The sequence below is a fragment of the Trichechus manatus genome, unplaced genomic scaffold (assembly GCF_000243295.1).
Source record: "Trichechus manatus latirostris isolate Lorelei unplaced genomic scaffold, TriManLat1.0 scaffold00099, whole genome shotgun sequence".
NCBI lineage: Eukaryota > Metazoa > Chordata > Mammalia > Sirenia > Trichechidae > Trichechus > Trichechus manatus.
In genome coordinates this window covers 1,339,104-1,363,782 of record NW_004444035.1, presented here as the reverse complement: position 1 = coordinate 1,363,782, position 24,679 = coordinate 1,339,104, and the positions used below count along the sequence as shown (strand labels likewise).

At 40.3% G+C, this 24,679-nt stretch overlaps 1 protein-coding gene across 1 annotated transcript in view; it reads right to left on the bottom strand.

Moving 5' to 3' along the window:
- FAM149A (family with sequence similarity 149 member A) overlaps positions 1-22,360 on the bottom strand; it is a 29,632-nt gene extending 7,272 nt beyond the window's left edge. Inside the window, exons 1-10 of the mRNA XM_023737199.1 lie at positions 22,260-22,360; positions 20,635-20,760; positions 19,764-19,934; positions 18,970-19,160; positions 16,999-17,144; positions 11,088-11,191; positions 9,849-10,058; positions 5,221-5,338; positions 3,666-3,794; positions 3,497-3,575 (exon numbers count right to left, since the gene is read on the bottom strand). Coding sequence (XP_023592967.1) covers positions 3,497-3,575; positions 3,666-3,794; positions 5,221-5,338; positions 9,849-10,058; positions 11,088-11,191; positions 16,999-17,144; positions 18,970-19,160; positions 19,764-19,934; positions 20,635-20,760; positions 22,260-22,345 — 1,360 coding nt within the window. The 5' untranslated portion in view covers positions 22,346-22,360. The remainder of the gene's footprint in view (positions 1-3,496; positions 3,576-3,665; positions 3,795-5,220; positions 5,339-9,848; positions 10,059-11,087; positions 11,192-16,998; positions 17,145-18,969; positions 19,161-19,763; positions 19,935-20,634; positions 20,761-22,259) is intronic.
- Between the last annotated feature and the right edge of the window lie 2,319 nt (positions 22,361-24,679).

Sequence of the window (24,679 nt, the reverse complement as noted above, 5' to 3'; positions counted from 1 at the left end):
AAGTGTTTGTCTTCAATTCCACTGATCCTGTCTTCCACCGTTTCAAATCTGCTCCTCAGCCCTTCTATGACACCATCCATTTCTGAAATCTTGTTGTTTATCTTTTGGATTTCTAATTGTTGTTTTTGTATAATTTCTAGTTGTGAATTTATTTTAGCATTTTGTTTCTGCATTATTTTCCTGAATTCTTCCAATTTTTTGTCTGTATTTTCCATGAATTTATCTGCCTTTTCCAAGAATTTGTCTATTTTTTCCTCATTTTTGTCTGCTTTTTGCTTCAACTCTTGGATAATTCCGAGTATTAGAGATTTGAATTCCCTATCAATTAGTTCTAGTGCCTTTTCTTCCACTGGAGAGTCATCTGGTGTTTTATTTTGAATGCCTACTGGAACCATCCTGTCTTGTTTTTGTAAATGTTTTGATATTGTCTGCTGTCTTTGGGGCATTCAGTAGTTATTTTTCTCGTTTATTGATTGTAGATTTGTTTGTTTTGTCCTTTTTTTTTTCATTTGGCTATGTCTGAGCAGGTGGGCTGTGTGTTCTTTGTTGTTTGCTCATCTGTGGGCACAATGCTTTTAGCCTTCTTCTCCAATTGGCAGGGTCATTCGCTCAGATATGGTACATCAGGGCAGGTCTAGCTGAAGAGGAGTTGCTGGGACAGGTTGTTTGTGGCACTTTCTACAGCCACCAAGGCAGGTCGGTAATCAGTGCAGGGCAGGTTCCAGTAGGCTGTGCCTGTGCTGCTTGGTGGTGTGATGTTAAGCACACGGTGCAGGTAGGCAGGATGTAGGGGGGAGATTCTTATGTGTGGAGCTAAGATGGTATGGGAGAGAGGAGAGAGGAACGGGAGCCAACAACATAGAAACAAACAAAAAAGAGTGCTAGGGGAGCTTGCCATTGGAGTGGAGAGATGAGAGACTATGAAATGGAGAAAAACAAAAAGGGGAAGAAGAAAAAGAAAAGAAAAGAATGAATAAATGAAAATCAAAAAGGAAAAAGAATAGCAAAGCTCCCAGGGATCCCACCGGTGCTGCTACGAGGTCTGGGGAAGTTGTTCTCAGTTGTTGTTGTACAGCCTGGCTAGAAGGCGTAGAGGTATTCAGAACCAGGTATTCAGAGAACAGAAAGAGAAGGAAGGTATAGAGAGATGAGAAACTGAGTAATGAAGAAGGACAAAAGGGGAAAACAAGGGAAAAGAAAACAAAACAAGTTTAAAACAAAAAAAAGAACAAGAAAAGCCCCCCAAAAAACATACAAAAGAAAAAAAACCCAGCAAAAAAGAAATGCCCTCAGGGATCCCTCTGGGTTTCTGCACAAGCCAAGGGGGTAGGTTCCAAGCCGTGCAGCGTCCCCTGGCCAGAATGGGCTCCCAACTCAAGAAAAGGAAAAGAAAACAAACAAACAATTCAAAACAAAGAAACATACAAAAGCCCCAGGATCCCAGCAGCGTGGCAGCCCGGACCCGGAAGCAGTTCCACACTTGAACGGAGCTCTGCAGCCCCTCAGGAAGAAGCAAAGATGGTGCACAGAGCCAGGTATTTGAGCGAAAGGAGGGGCCGGTGGTGAGAGGTTAGGAAGAAATCAAAAGAAGCAGAAAAAAAGCAACACCAGCAGCCAACAAATGGCACTCAGAGAGCCAGCCAGTGGGGGCGGGTTGAATCGAAGCAGCCGGTGCTTCCCAGACAAGAGACTGTGGCCGCGGGAAGCAGAGGAGGCCGATTGGGGGTGAAGAAGGGTGGGGGGTGGGAAAGCATATATCGCAAATTACTGGTTGTTTTGTCTCCTGCTGGAAGCTCCGTGAAGCTGCTTTCTCGTACCCCCTATTTGCTGGTTTCCGACAGGAGTGCAAGATGGTGGATCCGTGCTGTTTCAGCTGATAGGGGACCTCTGCATGAATCTCTCCTCGCTCTCTGTTCTCTGTCAGTTTTCTCACTCCATTTGGTGCTTGGCTGAGTTCTTTATCTCTTCATTTGATGTTTTAGGGTTTCAGGATTGCTATTTTCTCTGTTTGGCTTAGTTTTCTGGATCTTTGCTGTGGAGGGACAGTGTGGTGCTTCTGCCTAGAGAGCCATTTTGCTGGAAGGCAGCACGACTAACTTTTAGAGAAAGAACTGTTGTCAACGACATGACAGCTAATACTGACAGGGAACATACAAGAGAAAAACAATAAAAGGCAGAGCAGTCTGGAGCTATGAGCTTAAGGGGAAAATCTTAAAGGACTAAATAATCCCATACATCACCACACTATAGAACAGGATGAGTAGTGATATAAAAAGTGATAAACATGAGTTACTAAAATGTTTAAATTCTACTAGATTTTTTATTATAATATATTAAAAATTTCCATTGAAACAGTAAATATCGTTTAAATTTCCAGTTATCTATAATACAAATGGTTCACAATTTTTGAGTAATGTGTGATTAACCTGGCTGGCACAAATGGTTAAGTGCTCGACTACTAGCCAAAACGTTGGTGTATCAAACCCACCTAGAGGCACCTCCATCTGCTTTGGAAAAGTCACAGCCACTGAAAACCTTATGGAGCAGTTCTCCTCTGCACACATGGGGTCACTGTGGGTAGCAACTCACCTGATGGCAACTAACAACAGCAATCTGCTCGGTACTGAGCTAGAGCCTTTTCATCCATTCTCCAGTAGTTATTTTCCTCATCCACCTTATCATCAAAGAAGAAACTGAGGCACAGAGAGTACTAAGCATTTCTAAGATTGCACAGCGAGTAAGTGGTACAGCACTATTGTAACCAGGCATCTGACTCCAGAGCTGCACACCTCATGCCAACGCTATGTTGCCTCCAAATGTTGGTAACGGCTCTGTATTCAAACTGGAACTTTGTTTTCCAAATAGCATACCAGGCTGAGAGCAAGTACTTCTCTGTAAACCTATGTTATAAAGGACCCCTGGTGGTGCAGTGGTTAAGAGACGGGCTGCTAACAAAAACGTCAGCAGTTCAAATCCACCAACTGCTCCTTGGAAACCCTATGGGGCAGTTCTACCCTGTCCTATAGGGTCTCTATGAGTTGGAAACAAGTTGATGGCAACAATGCATGTTATATATGTTATACAATAATCAGCAAATTTCTAGTGATTTTCTCATGCATTTTAATAATTAGATTTTTGGAGATAATCTAAAATGAGAGTTTCATTTAGCAGAAAAGCATGTCAACTCTGTAGCAGAAAGAGAGAGTGGCTTCCCATAAGACATCATTTCCCTTTTTTTAAGGAGCGTGAGCCCCTAGGTTAATTGAGAGCACAAGGGCATTTCCTTCTTTTCAACCTAACCGTAGATAAATGCTTGTCAGTGTGGTTTTGCTCTCTGTGGAGGCTTCTGCTGTCTGGCCAGAGACCTCAAATTCCTGCTACAGCTCCTGCTTGTGATCAAAAAGAGGCCTATCAAAACAGAAAACCTTCAGTTTCTCTTTCATAAGCTTGAAATCTCACAAATTACATCATCTTGTTTAAAATAGAGAAACGTTACCTGTCAGAAAATTTTGACCTGTCCACTTGTGACCAGCAAACTCCACTGGCGTCAATGAACTTTTTTGAGGCGTATCCGACTGTTGAAAGGAAAATAAAATGATGGAATGACTTTTTCTTCCCCCAAACATATTTTCTAAAATCTGATTGATGGCTAGCAGAGGACCCACCCGGAATGTATGGGTTGTGCTGGGCCTTGAAAACTGGTCCATAATAACAGTTCTTTCTCGGAGAGGTGCTGGTTCTGTACTGCCAGGAATCGCACTTAACACACGATTTGGTGGATTCTTTCCTCTGTACTAAATGAAGGATGACACGTTCTTGTTTGAAATAAATGAAACGCTTAAAAAGACGAAAAAATCCACATATGCTTCAATCATTCACTCATTTATTCATTCACTCACTTACTTGAAAACATTAATTCAGATACTGATAAGTATAAGGCTTACTAAGGACAAATATATAAATATATTTTAATTATGCAACTACATTATTGAACCCAATAAAAAATGTGTCATAAATATGTAAGTAGGAATTTAAAAAAACAATCTAAGCCAATGAAATTCTCAACACTGAATTGTAACAGAAATGTAATTCTGCACTTGTGAAGCATCAGACTCTTTTTATGTGATGTTGGCTTTCTTTTATTGTTTCACACCAAGCCACAATATTCTGAAGTTAAACATTAATGCTTTGCAACTCTTACCTTCTGGGAACGGGTTCTATTGCTGTTAACAGTTCTTCCAGGGCAAGCTCAACAGTGGCAAATGGAAGGCAAGAGAAACCCTTGCCTACAGGGTATTCCCTCTAGGACTTTATGTTCCCACAACTGGGGTCTTTCTTTGTTTTATAAGATACACTCAGGACACCTGTATCACAGGTATATGAAGCGTCATTACAAATACGGGGGAAACATGGTTATGCCTACTACCAGCACCATACTTTCCCCAGACCTTTCACAACTGATTGCCTGTCTGAGTTGAGCTTGGGTGAACAAGGTATAGCTTCTAAAACACAACCATTGCAATTGAGTCAATTCCAATTTACCGTGACCCTATAGGACAGAGTAGAACTGCCCCGTAGGGTTTCCAAGGAGTGACTGGTAGATTTGAACTGGTGACCTTTTGGTTAGCAGCTGAGCTCTTAACCACCGCACCACCAGGGCTCTACACTGCAATAAACCTGGCAGTTTGTCTTTAAACATAAGAGCTAATGCAAACGACAAGGGTAAATTATTGAGCTCTTAATTTCTATCTGGAATTATTTAACATATATTAGTTCATTTAATACATACAACAATACTTTGAGGTAGAAATTACGATTTCCTTTTCACATATGAGAAAACAAAGGCTCAGAGAGATGGGAGTAGCTTGTACCAAATCATGTAGAGTACATGGCAGGATCCAGACACGGACCTGCCTGTCCTCTGAGCTAATCCATGCTCTTTTCTTCCCTACACGGTCCTGCTCATCACAGACTTCCTGACACCTGGACTTTCCAATGTAGTTCAAGCTGTGTTTTTATTTCACAAAATAGTGAATTAGTCCCCCTACCCCCTGTAAATTCACACGAGCCATTTACTTACAGGAGGCAGATTATGAAGGCATTTTGAATATAGCAATTCTTTAATGTTACTGATTTCACTTGGAAGTGCCAACATTATCCTGTCTGTTTCCCAGTTGGCTAGCTAAGTGGTGCACTTAAGTATAATGAAATCTGTCTTACAGAAACAGGGTGGGATCCAAGAGCTGCTGCATTCTGCTCACCAGTCTCTGAGCCTATTGGGGGTAACCGGCTCCGTGAGGTTTGAACCGGGGAAGGCATGTGGTCTGTGCCAGTTTGCCTGTAAGCACAACAACATGTAACTGAGCACCCAGGTGCAGAGAGCTACGCCCTGACCCAAAGCTCCTGATCTAGGCTATTAATCACAACCAGCCTCCCAAAAGAAATGCTAAAGGAGAACGAGCTAAGTTTCCAGAAGACAAACATGAGGGGGGCCCACCAGCCTCAGCCCTGTTCTCCTCATTGAGCAGTGACTGTCAATCTGGATTTCCTGAGTGCTCAGGTGTGCCCAGAATGGTAGGGAACACAGAAGTGACTGAAGACCTAGCTCTTGCTCTGAAGAAGCTTATGACTTATCGAAAACCAGACTAAAACATATGAAGTAACTAGAGAACAATACAACATAGCATATACTAAAATGCTACAGTGTAGGTTCTGACTGTCAGCACTGTAGAAATTTAGAGAATGGTGCAATCACTGAGGGATAGAAGAAACAAAGAGGGTGGGGGATGGGGAAATGGGAGAGAATTGCCAGTGAAGGCATAATATATAAGAAAAAAATTAATAATAAATGTGCAGTGAGTAGATGAGAAAAAATATAAAACTTCACAAAGGATGTGGAGGAGACATAAACAACAGAGGAAAAATACATTCTTTGATGAGAATATTAAATGTCTTGAAGATGTCAGTTTTTCCTACAGTTTTTTATAGATTAATGCTATGAAGGCAAATGAGGCCCCATGAGATTCCTTTTTTTTTTAGGGGGAATATGACAAAATTGATTTTAAAGTTTATTGGTCACGATGGGTGAGAGTAAATGTTAATAAAGGAGAAATAATGATAGGAGACCTTCTCTACCAGATATTAAGGTACAAAAATTAAAGCGTCTGGTTCTTGTGTAAGAGGAGAGGTAGATATTCAAGAAACAGATTCTAATTCAATTATTCATTAATAGTAAATATATGAAAGTTAAAATATCATTATCTTGACCTATAAAACTATCAGTTTTGAAACCCAATAAGTACCTAAAATTCAGAGGCTGCAAATAAAGCGATAATTTCAAGTATTGCCAGTGGAATTATAAATTAGTATACCACTCGGGGAAGCAATCTGCCAAGGAGATCAAGAGCCTTAAAAATATTCATAATTTTGACCTGATATCTTTACTTCTAAGATTGCACCACCAGGAAACAATTTAATAGCATCCTTATTAAGATTTATTTTAAATGATGTTCACTGCTCATTATAATAGTGAAAAGATAGGAAAAAGGAAACTTCAGTAAACAGAAGACTACTTAATAAATTATCATACACCTGACTATTTTATAGTCATTAAAATTATGCTTTCAAAATATTTAATTACATGGAAAATATGAATGATATAATTTAAATATGTCATGATAAATGAAAAAAGTATACAAAAAAGTGTTATATTACCCAAGGGTAAGAATGTTAGTGTTATAAGCAAGACGACAGAAAGAAAAGAACAAATATAATAATAGAGATAATTGGTGAGAAATCTTCCAACAGTAGATTGGTATACACTTCCTATTTCTATGTGATGGGCACACTGGTGATCTTTGATTTCTACTCATATTTTGGTACTGTCCTAATACTCCATGCTGAACTCATCCAGTTCCAGTTTCCATCTAGTCAACCCCGAATCATTGTGACCTTATGTGTGTCAGAGTAGAAATGTGCTCCAGAGGGTTTTCAGTGGCTGATTTTTGGAAGTAGATCACCAAGTGTTTCTTCCTAGGCATCACTAGGTGAACTCAACCTTCAACCTTTTGGTTAGCAGCCAAATGCATTAACCACCTGCACCACCCAGGGACTCTAGGGAACTTATATCTCTGACAATTAGAAAAAAATCTTATTTCAAAAAAAGTGAAAGGCAGAGCATGAACAAAATCATGGAAATAAGACTGCATAGCTAGTGTGTTTGGGGGATAGAGGGAAGATAAGGCTGACCAAGTGAAGGGGGGGCACACATAATCAAAGGGGATGATATCTCCCCCAAGAGGGTAAAACTGGTTCTTGGGGAGGAACAAAAGTATCTTACTCTTTTTATGTATATGTCAGCACAGGTATACAGTATATATCAACACAGGTATACAGTATGTATCAACACAGATGTACAGTATGTATCAACACAGATATACAGTACATATCAACACAGGTATACAGTATATATCAACACAGATGTATAGTATATATCAACACAGATATACAGTATATCTGTGGCACTAAAATTCCAGGAGTGGAGGAGTGATTAAAAAAAAGTTCAGAAAGGCTCCTCATATGGCAATAATGAAAAAAGTTTGAGAAACACTGGTCTACTGAAAGGGAGGGGCCAGAACACGCAGGGAAGGTACAGTTGGAGGAGTCTGAATTTGTTTCAGCAGGAAATAGAAAAGGTTTGTGGAAGTCTGAAACTGGAGCCCAGGTAGGCTGGGAGAAAGAGGAGAGAGCTAGTAATGTGGACACGGGCAGGGAGTGAAGAAGCCCAGCCTAGACTGGTCATAGTGATAACGGATAAGGAGAGATACTCTGAAAAAATGAACAGACTCAAATACAGCTGGTAATATTACTCCTAAATTGTGGGGATAAAGCCAAAAACACATACCAACCAAAAAGCTGAATGTGGTGCTATGAATACATTTTGAAAAAGTCCAATTACTGGTTAGCCATTGGAAGCTGATTACTCCTCCCACCCCAGCAGGGGACATAAGCCCAGCCCCTCTAATAACTCGACCCCCGTGCTGCAGAAAGCCACATGGATTGTTCAAGGGGGGTGGATTTTGCAGCTAGAGGGCACTGTGAGTGAGTTCCAGCTCTGCCCCTCACTGGTGGGATGAGCTCTGGTAAGTTATTCAACCTCCTTCAGCCTTCACTTCCTCATCTTAGATTTGGGACAATATCAGTATCAACTCAGAAGTTTTGTGGTAGGGAATAAATAAGATAATAAATATAATTCACTTATCACTGTGCTGGTAACACAGGAAGCAATCAGTAAATATTAGCTGCCATTATTAACATTAGTATTGCCGACATTAGATTGCCACAGTGGCTACAACAACGGGCTCAAACATAGCAACAGCTGTGAGGATGGTGCAGGACTGGGCAGGGTTTCCCTATGTTGTACACAGAGTCGCCACGAGTTTGAACTGACTTGATGGCACCTAACAACAACAACATTGCCTGATACTTGAATAAATTAGAAAACTAGAAGATTACTTCATAATTCTATAATAAAGGAAGAGACAAATTCCTTTCTAATTGGGCAATGATCCACAAAGTCAAAGGTTTTTTGAAACTTCCTACATAGAGTGAAAACTCCTTAGATAAACATAAAAACTAATAAGTGTATATTCCTTTTATTTTTACAAGCATTTTGTATAATTATTTCATGTAAACATCAGAATAAAAAGTATTATTTAATTTAAAAGTATTAATTAGTTATTACTTTTATAAATGAGACAATTGAGACTCAGCAAGCTTTAGTGACCTATCCAAGATCACCCAGCCATTAGCGTTCCATTAGCCTAGCTGCCTATGCTATAGGCATTGTTGTGGGTTGAACTGTGTCCCCCAAAAGATATATTGAAATTCTAACCCCCAGTACTGTGAATGTGACCTCGTTTGGAAAGAAGGTCTTTGCTGATATAATTAGTTAAGATGAGGTCATGCTAGATTAAAAACCAAACCAAATTTATTGCCATCGAGTTGATTCTGACTCATAGTGACCCTACAGGACAGAGTACAACTGCCCCGTGTGGTTTCCAAGGAGCGCCTGGTGGATTCAAACTGCTGACATTTTGGTTAGCAGCTGAGCTCTTAACTACTGCACCACCAAGGCCCCACACTAGGTTAGAGTGGGCCCTCCATCCAATGACTGCTGCCCTTATAAGAGAAAATGGAGACACAGACACAGAGAGAATGTCACGTGACGACAGAGGGAGGGACTGGAATGATGCATCTGCAGGACACGGAATGCCAAGGATTGCCGACGAGCACCAGAAGCCAAGAAGAGGCAAGGACGGATTCTTCCCTGGAGCTTTTGGAGGGAGCATGGCCCTGCCGACACCTGGACTTCAGACTTCTCGCCTCTAGAACTGTCAGAGAATATATTTCTGTTGTTTTAAACCATGCGGTTTGTGGTAATTTGTTATAACAAACCTAAGAAATCTGTAGTGGCCCTGGTGACATAATGGTTAAGAGCTCAGCTGCTAGCCAAAAGATTGCAGTTTGAATCCACCAGCTGCTCCTTGGAAACCCTACGGGAGAGTTCTACTCTGTCCTTTAGGGTCCCTGTGAATCAGAATCTACGTGACAGAAACAGATTTTGGTTTTTTTGGTAAGAAACCAGTGCAGGTACACTGCCTGACCCTATATGCTAAGTATACTACTAAAAAATAATTACTGTTCAATACTCAAATTAATTAATTAGAAAAAGGGTCCACGGAAAATTTGTTAGAAGATATTTGGGCCATAATAATCCATAGTACCTAACTGACAAGCGTCTCTGTCTTATGTAATGTTTAGTTTACTATGAGATTAACAAGACTTACAGTTTTGTTCCCCTAAGAACTTCGTCACTATACACATTGGGAGTTTTAATTCTCTGTGAATCTGAAGCAAGAGAAGGCAGCCTCCTGTGCATGGGTGTTTTCTTGGCAGAATTCTGTAATCCGCGAGTATCTGAGGTTCTTCTGGGTTGGTGCTGTGCTGAGGAAGGAGCACTGGCCACTATACCCATCGATCTGTCCTCCTGTTCACTACTGTGGGAGGGAAATCAAGTTAGTTATCAGATGTCAGCGAGGTGAGCACAGGGAACTCACACTTGTCAATCACTAGGTACTGTCTGGAGCCCTGATGGCGCAGTGGTTTAAGCGTTCGGCTGTTAACCAAAAGGTCATCAGTTTGAATCTACCAGCCACTCCTTGGAAACCCTATGGGGCAGTTCTACCCTGTCTTAGGGTCACTATGAGTTGGAATCGACTCGATGGCAAAGGGCTTTTTTTTTTTTTCTTTTTTAGGCACTGTCTAAGGAGCCCTGGTGGTGGGCGGTTAAGCACTTGGTCACTCACTGAAAGATTGGCAGTTCGAATCCACCTAACAGTCCCGTGGGAGAAAGACATAGCAATCTGCTTCCATAAAGACTGAAAAACCAAAAACCAATTGCCGTCCAGTCGATTCATAGCAACTGACTCATAGCAACCCTATAGGACACAGCAGAACTGCCCCATAGGGTTTCCAAGGAGCAGCCAGTGGATTCCAACTGCCGACCTTTTGGTGAGCAGCCTAACGTTTAACCACTGTGCAACCAGGGCTCCTCTGCAAAGATTACAGCCCAGAAAACCCTATAGGGCAGTTCTACTGCCCCACATGGGGTCACTCCTAGTACGAATTTACTCCACAGCACCTAACAACAGCAACAAGTACCATCGAACAGTGATGGCACGTGGAAGACATTCCTAAGTATCTATTGAATGAATGGAAATAGTCACAGGAAAAAATATGCAAATTTCTCAATGTCTGCAATCAACTACTAAAGCCCCCAAATTTAAGAGTCCACAGTTACATTTTCCTTTTCTCATCTCCCCCAACCTAACATGTAATAGTGATTGTTTAATGGTCGCTATTAGAACACTACATTTGAATTCTTCCACATTACATCTATCCTCCCCTGGGATGTGCTGGGGCACATCTTAAGCACGGGATTAAATAAGATCCATGTCTCCTGTAGTCTTTAGTGCTCAAGTTTTCCAGCATTGGGAAGAGGCTGGGTAATTATTTCTTATACATACTGTGTTTTATCTGCAAAATAGGTAGGTCTCTGCTGAAGTGGTTTAGCTTGAATTGTCATCACACCATTCAAATCACTGTAAAAATTGTTGGAGAAGCGATGAATCTAAGAAGAGTGAAAAAAATTAAAAATCATCCAGTGTTGTTCCAATGACTAATGCTTCTTAGGCATCAGCAGGAAAAAAATTGGCTCATTCAAACTAGCTAATTTGAGGACAAATTAACAAAGGGACTATATTTATTAAAGATGGGGGAAGAAAAGCCATTAAGGGGTAGCCTAATTCCCCAAGGCTTGTCACAGTGGAGACACATTTCCATGCCTAGCTCTGAAGTGGATATAGTCAGAAGAGGTTCCTGAAACCTGGAGCGGGTAGTTACATGCAGAGAAATAGCACCAACCCACTGCGACCCGGCAGGGAGGAGATGGGGGATTAATAACCAGGATTCATTATCTCCCACGCTCTGAGCTCCTACACCCAACCAGAAGATGGAGGACTAGGGAGCTCTCTGACATAGCCAGTGTGGATTAACCTCCAGGGCACACCCAGGGTGAAGAAGGGAGAGAGAGGATCTGGAGGAGTAAGATGAAGCTATCACAGCTCCTAACCGGTCTGCTTGCCTTGGAACTCTTCTCCCTATTCTATCCTTCAGAGCTTGCCCAAGTTATCTTCTTAGAAGCAGCACAATATATGGGAAATAACCCAAGCATAAGATCTATGAGGCTTAAATCTGAATCCCAGTTCTAACTGCTACGTAGTTGGTGATCTTGGAAAGATTATTTTGTTCTTGAAGCTTTGACTTCCTCATCTTTAAAATGGGGATAATGATGCCTCCTTCACAGAGTCATTATTGTGAGAATTAACTGATATATGTGGGCTAAATAATTATTAACTCCCTCTTCAGTTCCAGAATATGATCAATACTATTTAGATTCAGATGAACAGGATTTCTGAAACTAGAATTCTCTGTTTAGTGAATAGATGTAGCAACCACACATCACATTTTCCCCCATATTGAAAATATGTAAAAACAAATGCTAGAGGAAAAAATTAAGACCTATTATAATTACCATCTGAAGAACTTCAGATGGTACCACTTATCTTGTCAGTTTGTTGTACTGTGGTAGTTTGAGTGATGCTGGAAGCTATGCCACCAGTGTTTCGAATACCAGCAGGATCACCCATGGTGGACAGGTTTCAGCAGAGCTTCCAGACTAAGACAAACTGGGAGAAGGACCTGGTGATCTATTTCTTAAAAAATTGGCCAGTGAAAACCTTATGAATAGCAGAACACTGTCTAGTATAGTGCCAAAAGATGAACCCCTCAGGTTGGAAGGCACTCAAAATGTGACTGGGGAAGAGCTGCTTCTTCAAAGTAGAGTCGACCTTAATAACATGGATGAAGTAAAGCTTTCAAGATCTTCATCCGCTGATGTGGCATGACTCAAAATGAGAAGAAATAACTGCAAACATCCATTAATAATCAGAATGTGGAATGTACAGAGTATGAATCTAGGAAAATTGGAAGTTGTCAAAAATGAAATGGAAAAATTGAAGATTGATATCCTAGGCATTAATCAGCTGAAAGGAACTGGTATTGGCCATTTTGAATTGGACGATCATATGCTCTACTATGCCAGGAATAAAAAATTGAAGAGGAATGGCATCGCATTCATTGTCAAACAGAACATTTCAAGGTCTATCTTGAAGTACAACACTGTCAGTAATAGGATAATATCCATATGCTTACAGGGAAGACTAGTTAATACGACTGTAATTCAAATTTACGCACCAACCACTAATACCAAAGATGAAGAAACTGAGGATTCCTACCAACTTCTGCAGTCTGAAATTGATCAGTCATGCAATCAAGATGCATTCATAATTACTGGTGACTGGAATGTGAAAGTTGGAAACAAAGAAAAAGGATCAGTAGTTGGAAAATATGATCTTGGTGATAGAAATGATGCCGGACATCCCGTGATAGAATTTTGCAAGACCAATGATCTATTCATTGGAAATACCTTTTTTCAACAACATAAATGACAACTATACACATGGACCTTGCCAGATGGAATACACAGGAATCAAATCAACTACATCTGTGGAAAGAGACGATGGAGAAGCTCAATATCAGCACGCTGAACAAGGCCAGAACTGCGGAACGGACCATCAATTGCTAATATGCAAGCTCAAGTTGAAGCTGAAGAAAATTAAAACAAGTCCTTGAGTATATCCCACCTGAATTCAGAGACCACCTCAAGAATAGATTTGATGTATTGAACACTAACAACCGAAGACTAGAAGAGTCATTCAATGACATAAGGGCATCATACATGAAGAAAGCAAGAGGTCATTAAAAAGACAGGAAAGAAAGAAAAGACCAAAATGGATGTCAGAAGAGACTCTGAAACTTGCTCTTGAATGTAACTAGCTAAAGCAAATGGAAGAAATGATGAAGTAAAAAAGCTGAACAGAAGATTTCAAAGATAAAGTATTATAATGAAATGTGCAAAAACCTAGAGTTAGAAAACCAAAAGAGAAGAACACATTTGGCATTTCTCAAGCTGAAAAGAACTGAAGAAAAAAATTCAAGCCTCGAATTGCAATATTGAAGGATTCTATAGGCAAAATATTGAACAACACAGGAAGTATCAAAAGAAGATGGAAGTAATTCATAGAGTCACTGTACCAAAAAGAATTGGTCTATGTTCAACTCTTTCAGGAGGTAGCATATGATCAAAAACTGATGGTATTGAAGGAAGAATTTCAAGTGGAAATGATGAAAAACAAGGCTCCAGGAACAGACAGAATACCAATTGAAATGTTTCAACAAATGAATGCAACATTGGAAGCGCTCACTCATCTATGCCAAGAAATTTGGAAGACAGCTACCAGGCCAACCACCTGGAAGAGATCCATATTTGTGCCTATTCCAAAGAAAAGTGAGCCAACAGAACATGGTAATTATCGAACAATATCATTAATATCACACACAAGTAAAATTTTCCTAAAGGTAATTCAAAAAAGGTTGCAGCAGTACATGGACAGGGAACTGCCAGAAATTAAGGCTGGATTCAGAAGAGGACATGGAACAAGGAATATAATGGCTGATGTCAGATGGATCCTGGCTGAAAGCAGAGACTACCATTAAGATGTTTACCTGTGCCTTATTGACTATACAAAGACATTCAACTACGTAGATCATAACAAATTATGGATAATATTTTGAAGAGTGGAAATTCCAAAACACTTAATTGTACTCATGTGGAACATGTACATAGACAAAGAGGCAGTCGTTTGAACAGAACAAAGGGATACTGCATGGTTTAAAATCAGGAAAGGTGTGCATCAGGGTTGTATCCTTTCACCGTACTTATTCACTCTGTATGCTGAGCAAATAATTCGAGAAGCCGGACTATATGAAGAAGAATACAGCATCAAGATTGGACGAAGACTCATCCTGTGATATGCAGATAACACAACCTTGCTTGCTGAATGTGAAGAGGACCTGAATCACTTACTGATGAAGATCAAAGACTACAGTCTTCATAAAGAAAACAAAAATCCTCACAATTAGACCAATAAGCAACATCATGATAAATGGAGAAAATATTGACGTTGTCAAGGATTTCATTTTATTTGGATCCACAATCAACATCTATGGAATCAGCAGTCAAGAAATCAAATGATGTATTGCGTTGGGCAAATCTGCTGCAAAAGATTTCTTTAAAGTGTTCAAAAGCAAACGTCACTTTGAGGACTAAGGTGCACCTGACCCAAGCCATGGTATTTTCAATCGCCTCATATGCATGTGAAAGCTGGACAATGAATAAGGAAGACCAAAGAAGAATTGATGCTTTTTAATCATGGTGTAGGTGAAGAATATTGAACATACCATGGACTGCCAGAAGAACTAACAAATCTGTCTTGGAAGAACAGCCAGAACGCTCCTTAGAAGCAAAGATGGCGAGACTTCCTCTCATGTACTTTGGACATGTTATCAGAAGGGACCAGTCCCTGGAGAACGGTATCACGCTTGATAAAGTAGAAGGTCAATGAAAAAGAGGAGGACCCTCAAGGAGATGGACTGACACAGTGGCTGCAACAATGAGCTCAAGCATAACAATGATCATGAGGGTGGCGCAGGACCTCTACGCACCTAACAACAACAAAGTAATTACTATTAGAAAGTTTTGACTGCTTCAAAATAGGTCTATTATTATTCTGTTTTTACTTTTAACTTTCGTGTTTATTCATTTTTGTATAACATTTACCCAAATGAAGTAGTTGAGAAACAATAAAATTGGTACAGAAACCTCCTTAGATTTAAAATATCCATATTTCTCAGATCTACTTATTTTCCTTGATATTTAAAGATTCTTTTGTATATTGTCATCAACTGTTCATTTTTACGAGATTTGTACTGCATAGTAAATGAAGTGGAAAATAACTGCACTGAACCTATCAGAGAAACTTAAACAGACCCAAAAATACAATTCCAAAAAGTTTCTTTTGAATAGCAAAAGGGAAGTGGACTTATTGTAAAGCCCCTGCACTAGAGAGTAAAACAAGTCTATTCCATATTCAGCTGGACAAATCTTACCTATCACTTTGGATTTAGTTCATGTCTCATTCCACTTGGCTCCCTCTGAACTCCTCAGCACTTATGAGCCCCTCTATTATACCGTCTCTTCTGTGGTGCGAGTTGTGTTCGTAACTTGCATTGTTTGGTATTGCCTGCTCCTCTAGTCCTATCCCTCCAACTAGACTGAATGCAACTCAAGACCGGGAATCCTGTCTAAGCCCTCGTCTCGGTTCCCCCCCACAAGATGAGCTGTGCAAAACAAAAAGTCCAGACTCCTGAGCACCACTAGAGCCTCCCATGGGCAAGCCCATCCTGCCCAATCCCAGCTTCTAAAAGATCTTTGAATGTGGATGAGATTAGAGAAAAATGTGCTGAGTGTCTACTAAATGCCAGATTCTCCATAAGGAGCTTTCATGTATATATGTGATTTTATCCTCACAACAATCACTCGGACTAAGGGTTATTATCCTCATTTTACAGGTAAGGAAGCAAAATTTTAGAAAAGTTAGACAACATGCCCCAAATAATACTTCTTACAAGCCTCTGGATTCAAAATCCCCTGTTCTTGCCACCAGGTCTCTGCTGTTCTCAGTGTCCAGCTGTCTAACACCTCAGGCCAATCACTGTTCACCAGATATCCTCCAGCCTTCCTTCAGCCATGCCTTTGCTCTGCCTAGAATGATCTACATGGACTCCTTCAGCCCATGAAAGCGCTCCTGATTTCTTCATGTCTCCGCTAAAATTTCGCCTCCAATCTAAAAAATCAAACCTCAAGCTCTAGTCAGGACTAATTACTCCCTTCTTTATCCTCCTACAATACTTTTGGCACATCTCTCACAGAATTTATTACATCTGATCTTGTGTTGTACTTCATGTTTTACTAGTGTCAGGGACTATGTTTTATTCATTTATATACTTCCATAAAGCACCTGATTCAGTACACTTAGTAGAAACTCAATCAATTTTGAATGAACCTCATATATACTCATTGATTAATTATTTTATCATTTTGGTGGAAAGGCAGGAGAACATTTACAATCTTCAAATTGACTAAAAATATTAGGGGGAAAGAATTTTTTTTTTTCTCTCCCAAAATGGTAAAACAGCTCTACACAGGTGGAGAACCTCAAATCTGAGGGTCCCTGCTCCGTTAAAGAATTGGTCCTTCTATTAAACTTCATGAAATAATCATGATAAATTTTGGTCCATTGGCAAACAGACCCAAATATCTTAATAAAAGAATTTAGTAGAATAATTCCCTTGACAAACTGAGACAAGAGATACAAAGATTGAGGTAAAGAGAGAGACTAGTGGAAAAGCATCTACCTGAAGTGGAATGAGATGAGACATGCTTCGAGTTTCAGAACTTCTGGATGGGGGAACCCTTGGTGTATCAGTGTTAAAACGAGAAATAAGTATGTGTTGAGATTTATTTTCAGCTACTTTCAATTTTTCTTTCTTTCTTTTTCCTTCTGTGTCAACATAAAAAATGGATATTATAATTATACATTTAATAAACACATCATGTTAAACATCAGATGATCTAATACATGCACTCAAAATTCACTGTTCAAAGACAGTATTTATTCTTGAGTTACTATGAGTCTATGCTAGTGCACCAAGCAGCAATTGGCAGATGTGATGATTTTCTGTGGGTCAGAACCAACTCCATGGCACCTAACGACAACAACAACTTGCTTTTCTGAATGCACATAATGGAATGCCTGTCTTTTTTTTTTTTAATAATATTTTATTGTGTTTTTGGTGAAAGTTTACACAGCAAATTAAGTTCCCATCTGACAATTTGTATACAAGTTGTTAAGTGAATTAATTACGTTTTTCACAATGTGTCAACATTCTCATCAACTGCGTTCTGGTTGTTCCATTTCCAGTACTCTAGTTTCCCTGCCCCCCTTTTCTTCTCATCTTTGTTTTAGAGTGCCGTATTTTTATGCAAATAAAGCACCCTCCCCACCACTAGGTATTTTCATTAGCTTGGCTATGCCATTTTTTTTTTTTTACTTGTTGCTGTAAAAAAAAAAAGGTATAGTACTTATGAAAATACCTCACAGAAGAGAGGACGTGGTTGGCAAACAAACAGAAGGTGTGTGTTATTTGCGTAAAAATACAGTAATTGTTGACCTTTTGATCTCGTAGAGATGGTTTCTTAATGGAGCCCATGCTTACGCGTAATATCCTTTATTTTCTGTGCCAATCTGTGATTCTGCTAAATGGTCACCTCAGAGAAGGGAATGCCTATCTTTTCAGTGGTATGTAGAAAAACAGGGATTATACCCTGGGGCAATGAAGATCCTTGGTATTTTATGAAAGCTCAAGTAATTTTTTGGGTTGGAAAAGCAATAGTTTTTAAATTAACATGATTATTACCCTATGTATAAACTAAGTACATAAAACTAGGCATTAACATTCACCACTGATACGTCTGTAATTTGTTTCTGCTCAAGGAGCCCTGGTGGTGCTGTGGTGAAGTGCTCAGCTGCTAACCAAAAAGGTCAGAGGTTCGAACCCACCAGCAGGAGAAAGATGTGGCAGTCTGCTTCCATAAAGATTACTGCCCTGGAAACCATATGGGGCAGTTCTACTCTGTCTAGTAGGGTCGCTGTGAGTCAGAATCAACTCAACATCAGTGGCTTTGGTTTTTCGTTTTGGTTTCTGCTCAATTTTAAGTAGTTTACAGAACATTTACTAAGTTGAAATGAAGTGATTATTAGTTATGCTTGCATTTTACCTTACAAATAATGTCCCCATATTATTCACAGCAATATTAATTATCATGAACAATTAAAAACAAATGTCTTATTATTATAGATCAGTTAGGTAAGTTACAATAAATTCCTATGATATAATACTATCTGGCCATTTTAAAAACTCCTGTTTAAGGACAGTCACTAAATATTAAATTGTAAAAGAGAGTAGGTTATACAATGATATGTACAATTTGACTCAGTCATGTTAAAATCTATATTATTAAAGGGCTTGGGAAGTATAATGTCAACATGATCACATCTGGAAGAGGGAAGTGACTTCTCTCTTCTTTGATATGTGTTTCTGTGCCTTACAAATTTTCCAGAATGAAAATGCATTATTTTTTATAATTCAAAAAAGTAATAACATCCTTTTGAAGTGATTAAAGATGACTTTGTAGAATTTATTCAGAAAACCTGCTTCCTTTCTCATCCCAGTCATGTCCTGGGCAAGGCCAAGGTGGGATGGCACACAGCTGAGGAAGAGGGTTTATTTTTTCTTTTCGTTTCGCCAAATCCCACACATATGTACCTGCGAGCGAGGTTTCCCAGTGATTTCTGACCAGCTCTTCCAATAACTCTACCACGTTTCTCCAGATGTGATCAAACACCTCTGTGTCCACCGCATCTCTGATGCAGTCGTGAGGGGAGATGGGAGGAAATCCATGTTTACGCCACTTTCTTCCATGGTGAACTTTTTTATGCCCAAGACACTCATCGTCTCTAAGGATAAAGACCCATTCTAATTACTAAAACTATCAACGGTTAAAGTTAAAATAATGCTATCTATCAATCGAGCTATCTAACATTCACGCTCGTACATACACTCATACATGTAAATAAATATGACTTTCTTTTTTAAGTTAGAAACTTGTTATTTCTCTAATATACCAATTTTCAATCAAGTGGCAAATTTTTATTTAAAAATATTCAGAGATTCTGTTTACGAGCCAAATATTCACCTAGTAGCGCAGAGACTGGGATTTCCCTCTGCCCTTGGGGCAAGTCGGGAATTGTGTGTCTGAGTCCGTGGCACGGAGGTCTGCTCTGGTGGCATTGTCCATTGTCACCAGCATGGTGACACATACTCTCATTTTCTGTCTGTGCCATGTTGTGAAAAAGGAGGAGAAGCACTGCTCTAGAATAGATACCTCCTGCTGGTCATTGAAAAACTTTTTGGGAGCACTTTACACTCAAAAGAGTGGAAAGGCTTTTGTGTAAGTAAAAGATACACAATACACTCAGTGAGCATATAGTAAAAATAAACTCCAAGTAAATTAATTACTTTTATATTAGAAAATCAACATCAAATAAAATTCTACTTACTCTTCTTTTCCATCAAAAGCAAAATACTCTTCAATCTTTCCCTCCGCATCATAAATCTCTTCTTCCAGAAGTGAACACGCCCCCAGGTCAGCGATCCCCGTGCTCTGAGGCCCAGGCAGGGCAGGAGCTGAGGGCACTGCCGGCAGGATTTGACAGCCAGAGACGCACAGGCTGTGGGGAGAGGCAGATTCTGTATGGGAGGCTGTAGAGCTGCACGGTGATCACACAGGACCACCACGACCACAGCTGAGCTTTAATTATGCAAAAATTACAGCATTCCAAATTAAAAATCATTAAATGTTGCATTTGACCAAACTCACATCCTTAACATTTTGACACAGGCATCACGGAAATTCTTGAAAGCCTAAATGATTCTATGAGTTTGTATAGTCTGTCTAGTGATGGCTATCAGGGAACAAATATATGCGCAAGTAGAGAGAGAGTTATCACAGACTGTGAGTGAGCAAAAGAAAGCAGGGCTGAGCCTTATTTCTTCTTCCACCACAGCCTTGGGGGCTCAGGATTCATCACAAGGAGGCAGGTTTTGATTCTGCACCAAGCCTGCCTTTCACAGTGCCTTTGGAATGGAAGCTGATGTTAACTCCTTTGCAAATAAATACATATATGCAAATAAATACATGCGTATGGAGCCCTGGTGGCACACTGGTTAAGCGCTCAGCTGCTGACGGAAAGTTAGCACATATGATACATTTAGAATCAGAAGCAGCTTGTGGAAAAAATGCTCTGCACCTTCCTTCAAACCTAAATTTGCAAACAGGCAGAGGCAAGGCTCATGGGTGAGATAAACATGAAAAAGCGTAACTAAAATATAGTTAAAACCACTTCTCACAAGTAATTGATACAGACGTACTCTCTGATGCTGCTGGTGCTCTCACAGGCATCCAGGAAGGGCCTGTGGGCCACAGGACTAGGCTCACTGCCCCGGAAATGCTGGAAGCCTTTGTCAGCTGGCAGGATGAGCTGTCTTCCTAATACTCTGCATGGTACAAAAAAAAAAAAAAAACAAAAAAAAAACTACTAATGTTTTTGACTGGGAAAGGGAAAGGTATCTTGAGATTTTAAAAGTAGGATACAATAATGATTCTGATGGGCTGTGTGTGAAGTGATAAGGTGCGTAGTGGTTCATGGGAAGCGGATGGCGTCACAGAGAAAGCATGGGCTTGTGGCGGGGGGCAGACCCGGTGCCAACAGTTCCGAACACTGACTGGCTGTAGGCAAAGCTCTCTGCGTCTCTTAGCCACTGTTTTCGTTTGTTTGTTTGGTTTTTGTCTGCAAAATGGAATAATAATAGTTACCTGGTAAGACGTACTTAGAGATAACATATGTCACATGTCTAGGGCCATACTGAGCACATAGATGCTCTCTATAAATGTTATCTAATATTACACATAATGAAGAAAAGGATATTAATGTATACACTGCTTATGTACCTTGCAATCTTCTCTTTTTCTACCCTCTCGCCTTCATTGTTATCTCACTATGTAAGACAACACTGACAGCAGGTCTGACCCTGGCATTTTGGTAAACGCATCATTTCTAGAAGAGTAAGCATATTCACTATTGGTATCTAGCGAACAATCCCCGAACACGCTGTAGTCTTTAAGGCAGGGAGTTTTTTCTTGTTTTCTCTTTCATCAAACGTTTTGAGTTGCTGTTGTCAACTTGATCTCACATGGATAATTCTTTTGTTTTTTTTTTGTACCTTAGATGAAGATTTACAGAACAAATAGCTTCTCATTAAACAGTTAGTATACATATTGCCCTATGACAATGGGTAACAGCCCCACAGCATGTCAACACTGTCCTTTCTCAACTTTGGGTTTCCTATCACTGGCTTTCCTGTCCCCTCCTGCCTTCTAGTCCTTGTCCCTGGACTGCTGTGACCCATTAGTCAAGGCAGGGAGGTTTTTTATGGCAGGATTAAAAAGAAGAAAAAGTACTTAGTCAGGATAAAAAAAAGTTACCTAGTTTCCACCTAAGGAGGCTGCCTAATTGACTGAAGGAAGGAAAGCTTCCCTTCATACCAAATCTATGTTCTCCATCTTTGGTAACAAAAAAAAAAATGGAATCTCCCTACATAACGATCATAAATTATGCTTCCTCCATAAGGAATGTAAGATTCATCGATCCAATCATTCTGCCCCAAACTGTTCTCAACGCTGACGACAGGTGTGTGCTGCTCACATGCTAGTGAACATAAAGGTAAAGAATTAATTCCATCATTCTTGCTTTTGTTACCTATGCAATGCCATTTGGAGGATGAGCTAGATTTGCTTCTGACAAATTAAAACACTCCTGAGTGTTGGGATCTTTCACTATTTCCCCAGACACCATAACAAAGGATGTGATTTCTCAGTGGGGACATATTTTGACGGGGCAGGGTGCTTTCAGCCACAATGTATTGATTACAAATCCAAGTCAGGAGTGGGTGGTCCAAAAGGCATTCCAGAGAATCACTACTAACCACTTCCCTACCTCAGGTGGAGGGACCTCGCGGCCCACTCGCTGCATTCAGCCTGCAGATTCTGGGTCTGTGCGCTTACTCTCCCTTCAAATAACATTTCCTCCACCTCCCAGAACAACTGCTGCACTTCCTGTGCGTTGGCTTCATCAAACTCCTGAAACGGAAACGCGTATTTAGCCCCAAGACTGAAAGTTGTAGAAATCCTGGCTTTACAGTCAGGGATGCTCATACATCTACAGGAACCCATTATGTAGGAGGGAATATGACATGCTGAAAAGACTGTGGACTTTGCAGTCAGATATACCGGCGTTCAGAGTTTTACTCTTTTGATAAATTGCATGTCACTCTGAGCCTCAGTTCCTTTAGCTGTTAAAAAGAGGTCATTTCCACCACGTGAGTTGTGAGACACACACACACACAGACACACACACACAGACATACACACACACATCCTTCCTAGAGTTGTACCTGGCATACCTAAGCATGCCTGCAGAATACAACGTATTTTTTTCCTTCGGATAATACCACTGAAAAGGTAATTACTTTTGTAGAAAAGGCCATTTACCTTCTTTCAATCAATGAAGAAAGTAATCCCCAGTTACCTTAATAACTCAGGATTGCTTAATACTTACGATAATTATTAATTAATTTATAAATATAAATAAATATAAATAATAAATATATAAATTAAAATATAATTAGTAAATAATAGCTTAATGATTAGGATGAAGCAGACTTGATTTTTTCTGTCAAGCCTCAAGAGGCTCCTGCCCTGTGAACTGTGGGTAAGAAAACCCTTTGGCCTTTCCGGATGTTCTCCTTGGTTGAAAGGTAACAGTCCTACAACCCTTTCGGGAAAGTCGCAGTCAATGAAGAGAACATACACGTTACTGCAGCTGCGGGAGCCAGCACCGCAGAGGCACGAGCCCCAGCTAAGCTTTCTTCCAGAGACATGGGGACGTGGAATCTACTCTACAACTCAAAACAACTAAATGAGCATTCAGTCTGACGTCCCTGATCCAAAGTGGGCAATTCAGACTAATTTTCATAGAAATGCTTTTCAATATTTCCTACGCTACATCTTCCCTCAAATTGACAATAATCTGAATTTCCAGATTACAAAGGAGTTGAATGATCTCTTCTAAAATGCAAATAAGGGGACAACTAATAACTGTGTGTGTCTCCCAGAGGGAACTGGGTGTCTGGGGCATGGGTGAGGGTACCCTTTAATTTCTCTACCTTCAGTGTTTTGTTTTTTCAAATATTACCTATCAAAAAGTAAACAAAAAATTAAAATTAAAAGCAATCATGCTGTCTGGAGTATTTCAGATGCTATAAATGCAAGTCATAAGAATCTCCCTGAATAATTACATTAAACATTTGTACTAAAAGATTCCTAGAATTTGGGCAGTGTGAAATAATGGTTTCAGTCTTCTTCCCACTGGAATATCCCAGAGGTATAAGGGTGTGAGTGGGGGTGGCCGTGAGTGGGGTGAGGGGTGGAAGAGAGGGCGGTTTGTCATAAATGAGGAGGTCATATACAGTTTGAAAATCTCTGAGTGATTCTGAGCTGATCCCCTTCCAGACTCCACTTACGACCGTTTGAGAATCACTGTTCCTACTACAAGAGAAAGGAGATGCACGTGGACTGTGACGAGTGGAGGAATGATTTTAAAGAAGGCAAAGAAAAGCAGACGAGGAGTTAAAATAGCACGTCTTGCTGTCCTAGAGGCTCCACAGACAAGGCTGTGTCCCAGGATTCTCAGGGAAACCCGCCTGGACAGAGAGGAGGGAGACCACGGGCTCAGCGGAGTTCCCCACAAAAGCACGAGTTGTAGACTGAAGCTCACTCAGGTGAGAATCCCACTCCCCCAAAAAATAAAAGCGGGGTTAAAGTTAATAGCTTCAGCTATAGAGTTAGACGGTGAAAGTTAAGATACCTGGCTTAGACCACCGTGGAGAACAGACCTGACTGTGGTGATTTTTCACACTTTTCCCAAACTTCTCTCTGCGTTCCTCACTGTCGCATCTATCCTGAATTTCCACGGGTCAGCATTGACTCAGTGGCAACTAACACCACCACCCTGCGCTTCCAGGCATAGAATCAGACGAGAAGTCATATATAAAATACTCGGGGGTGCTGGCGTTGGGGGGAACTATCGACACCTACAACATGCGGTTACGGGATTAGGAGTAATTCTTTCCTTTTATATTTTCTTTATGTAAATTTTTTTAACAATACACATTTATTGCTTTTCTGATTGGAAATATCATACATACATCATCTCTCCAAGAGTAAATCGAGCTCCTTTCTGTAGATAAGCCAGTGGTAGAACTCGGTGTCCCAGACCAGGAGTCGTGTCCCTCCGGGGGCGGGGTGGCCCCGCTCGAGGAAAGTGATGACACGGATCCACTGCAGGGACGAGCGTAA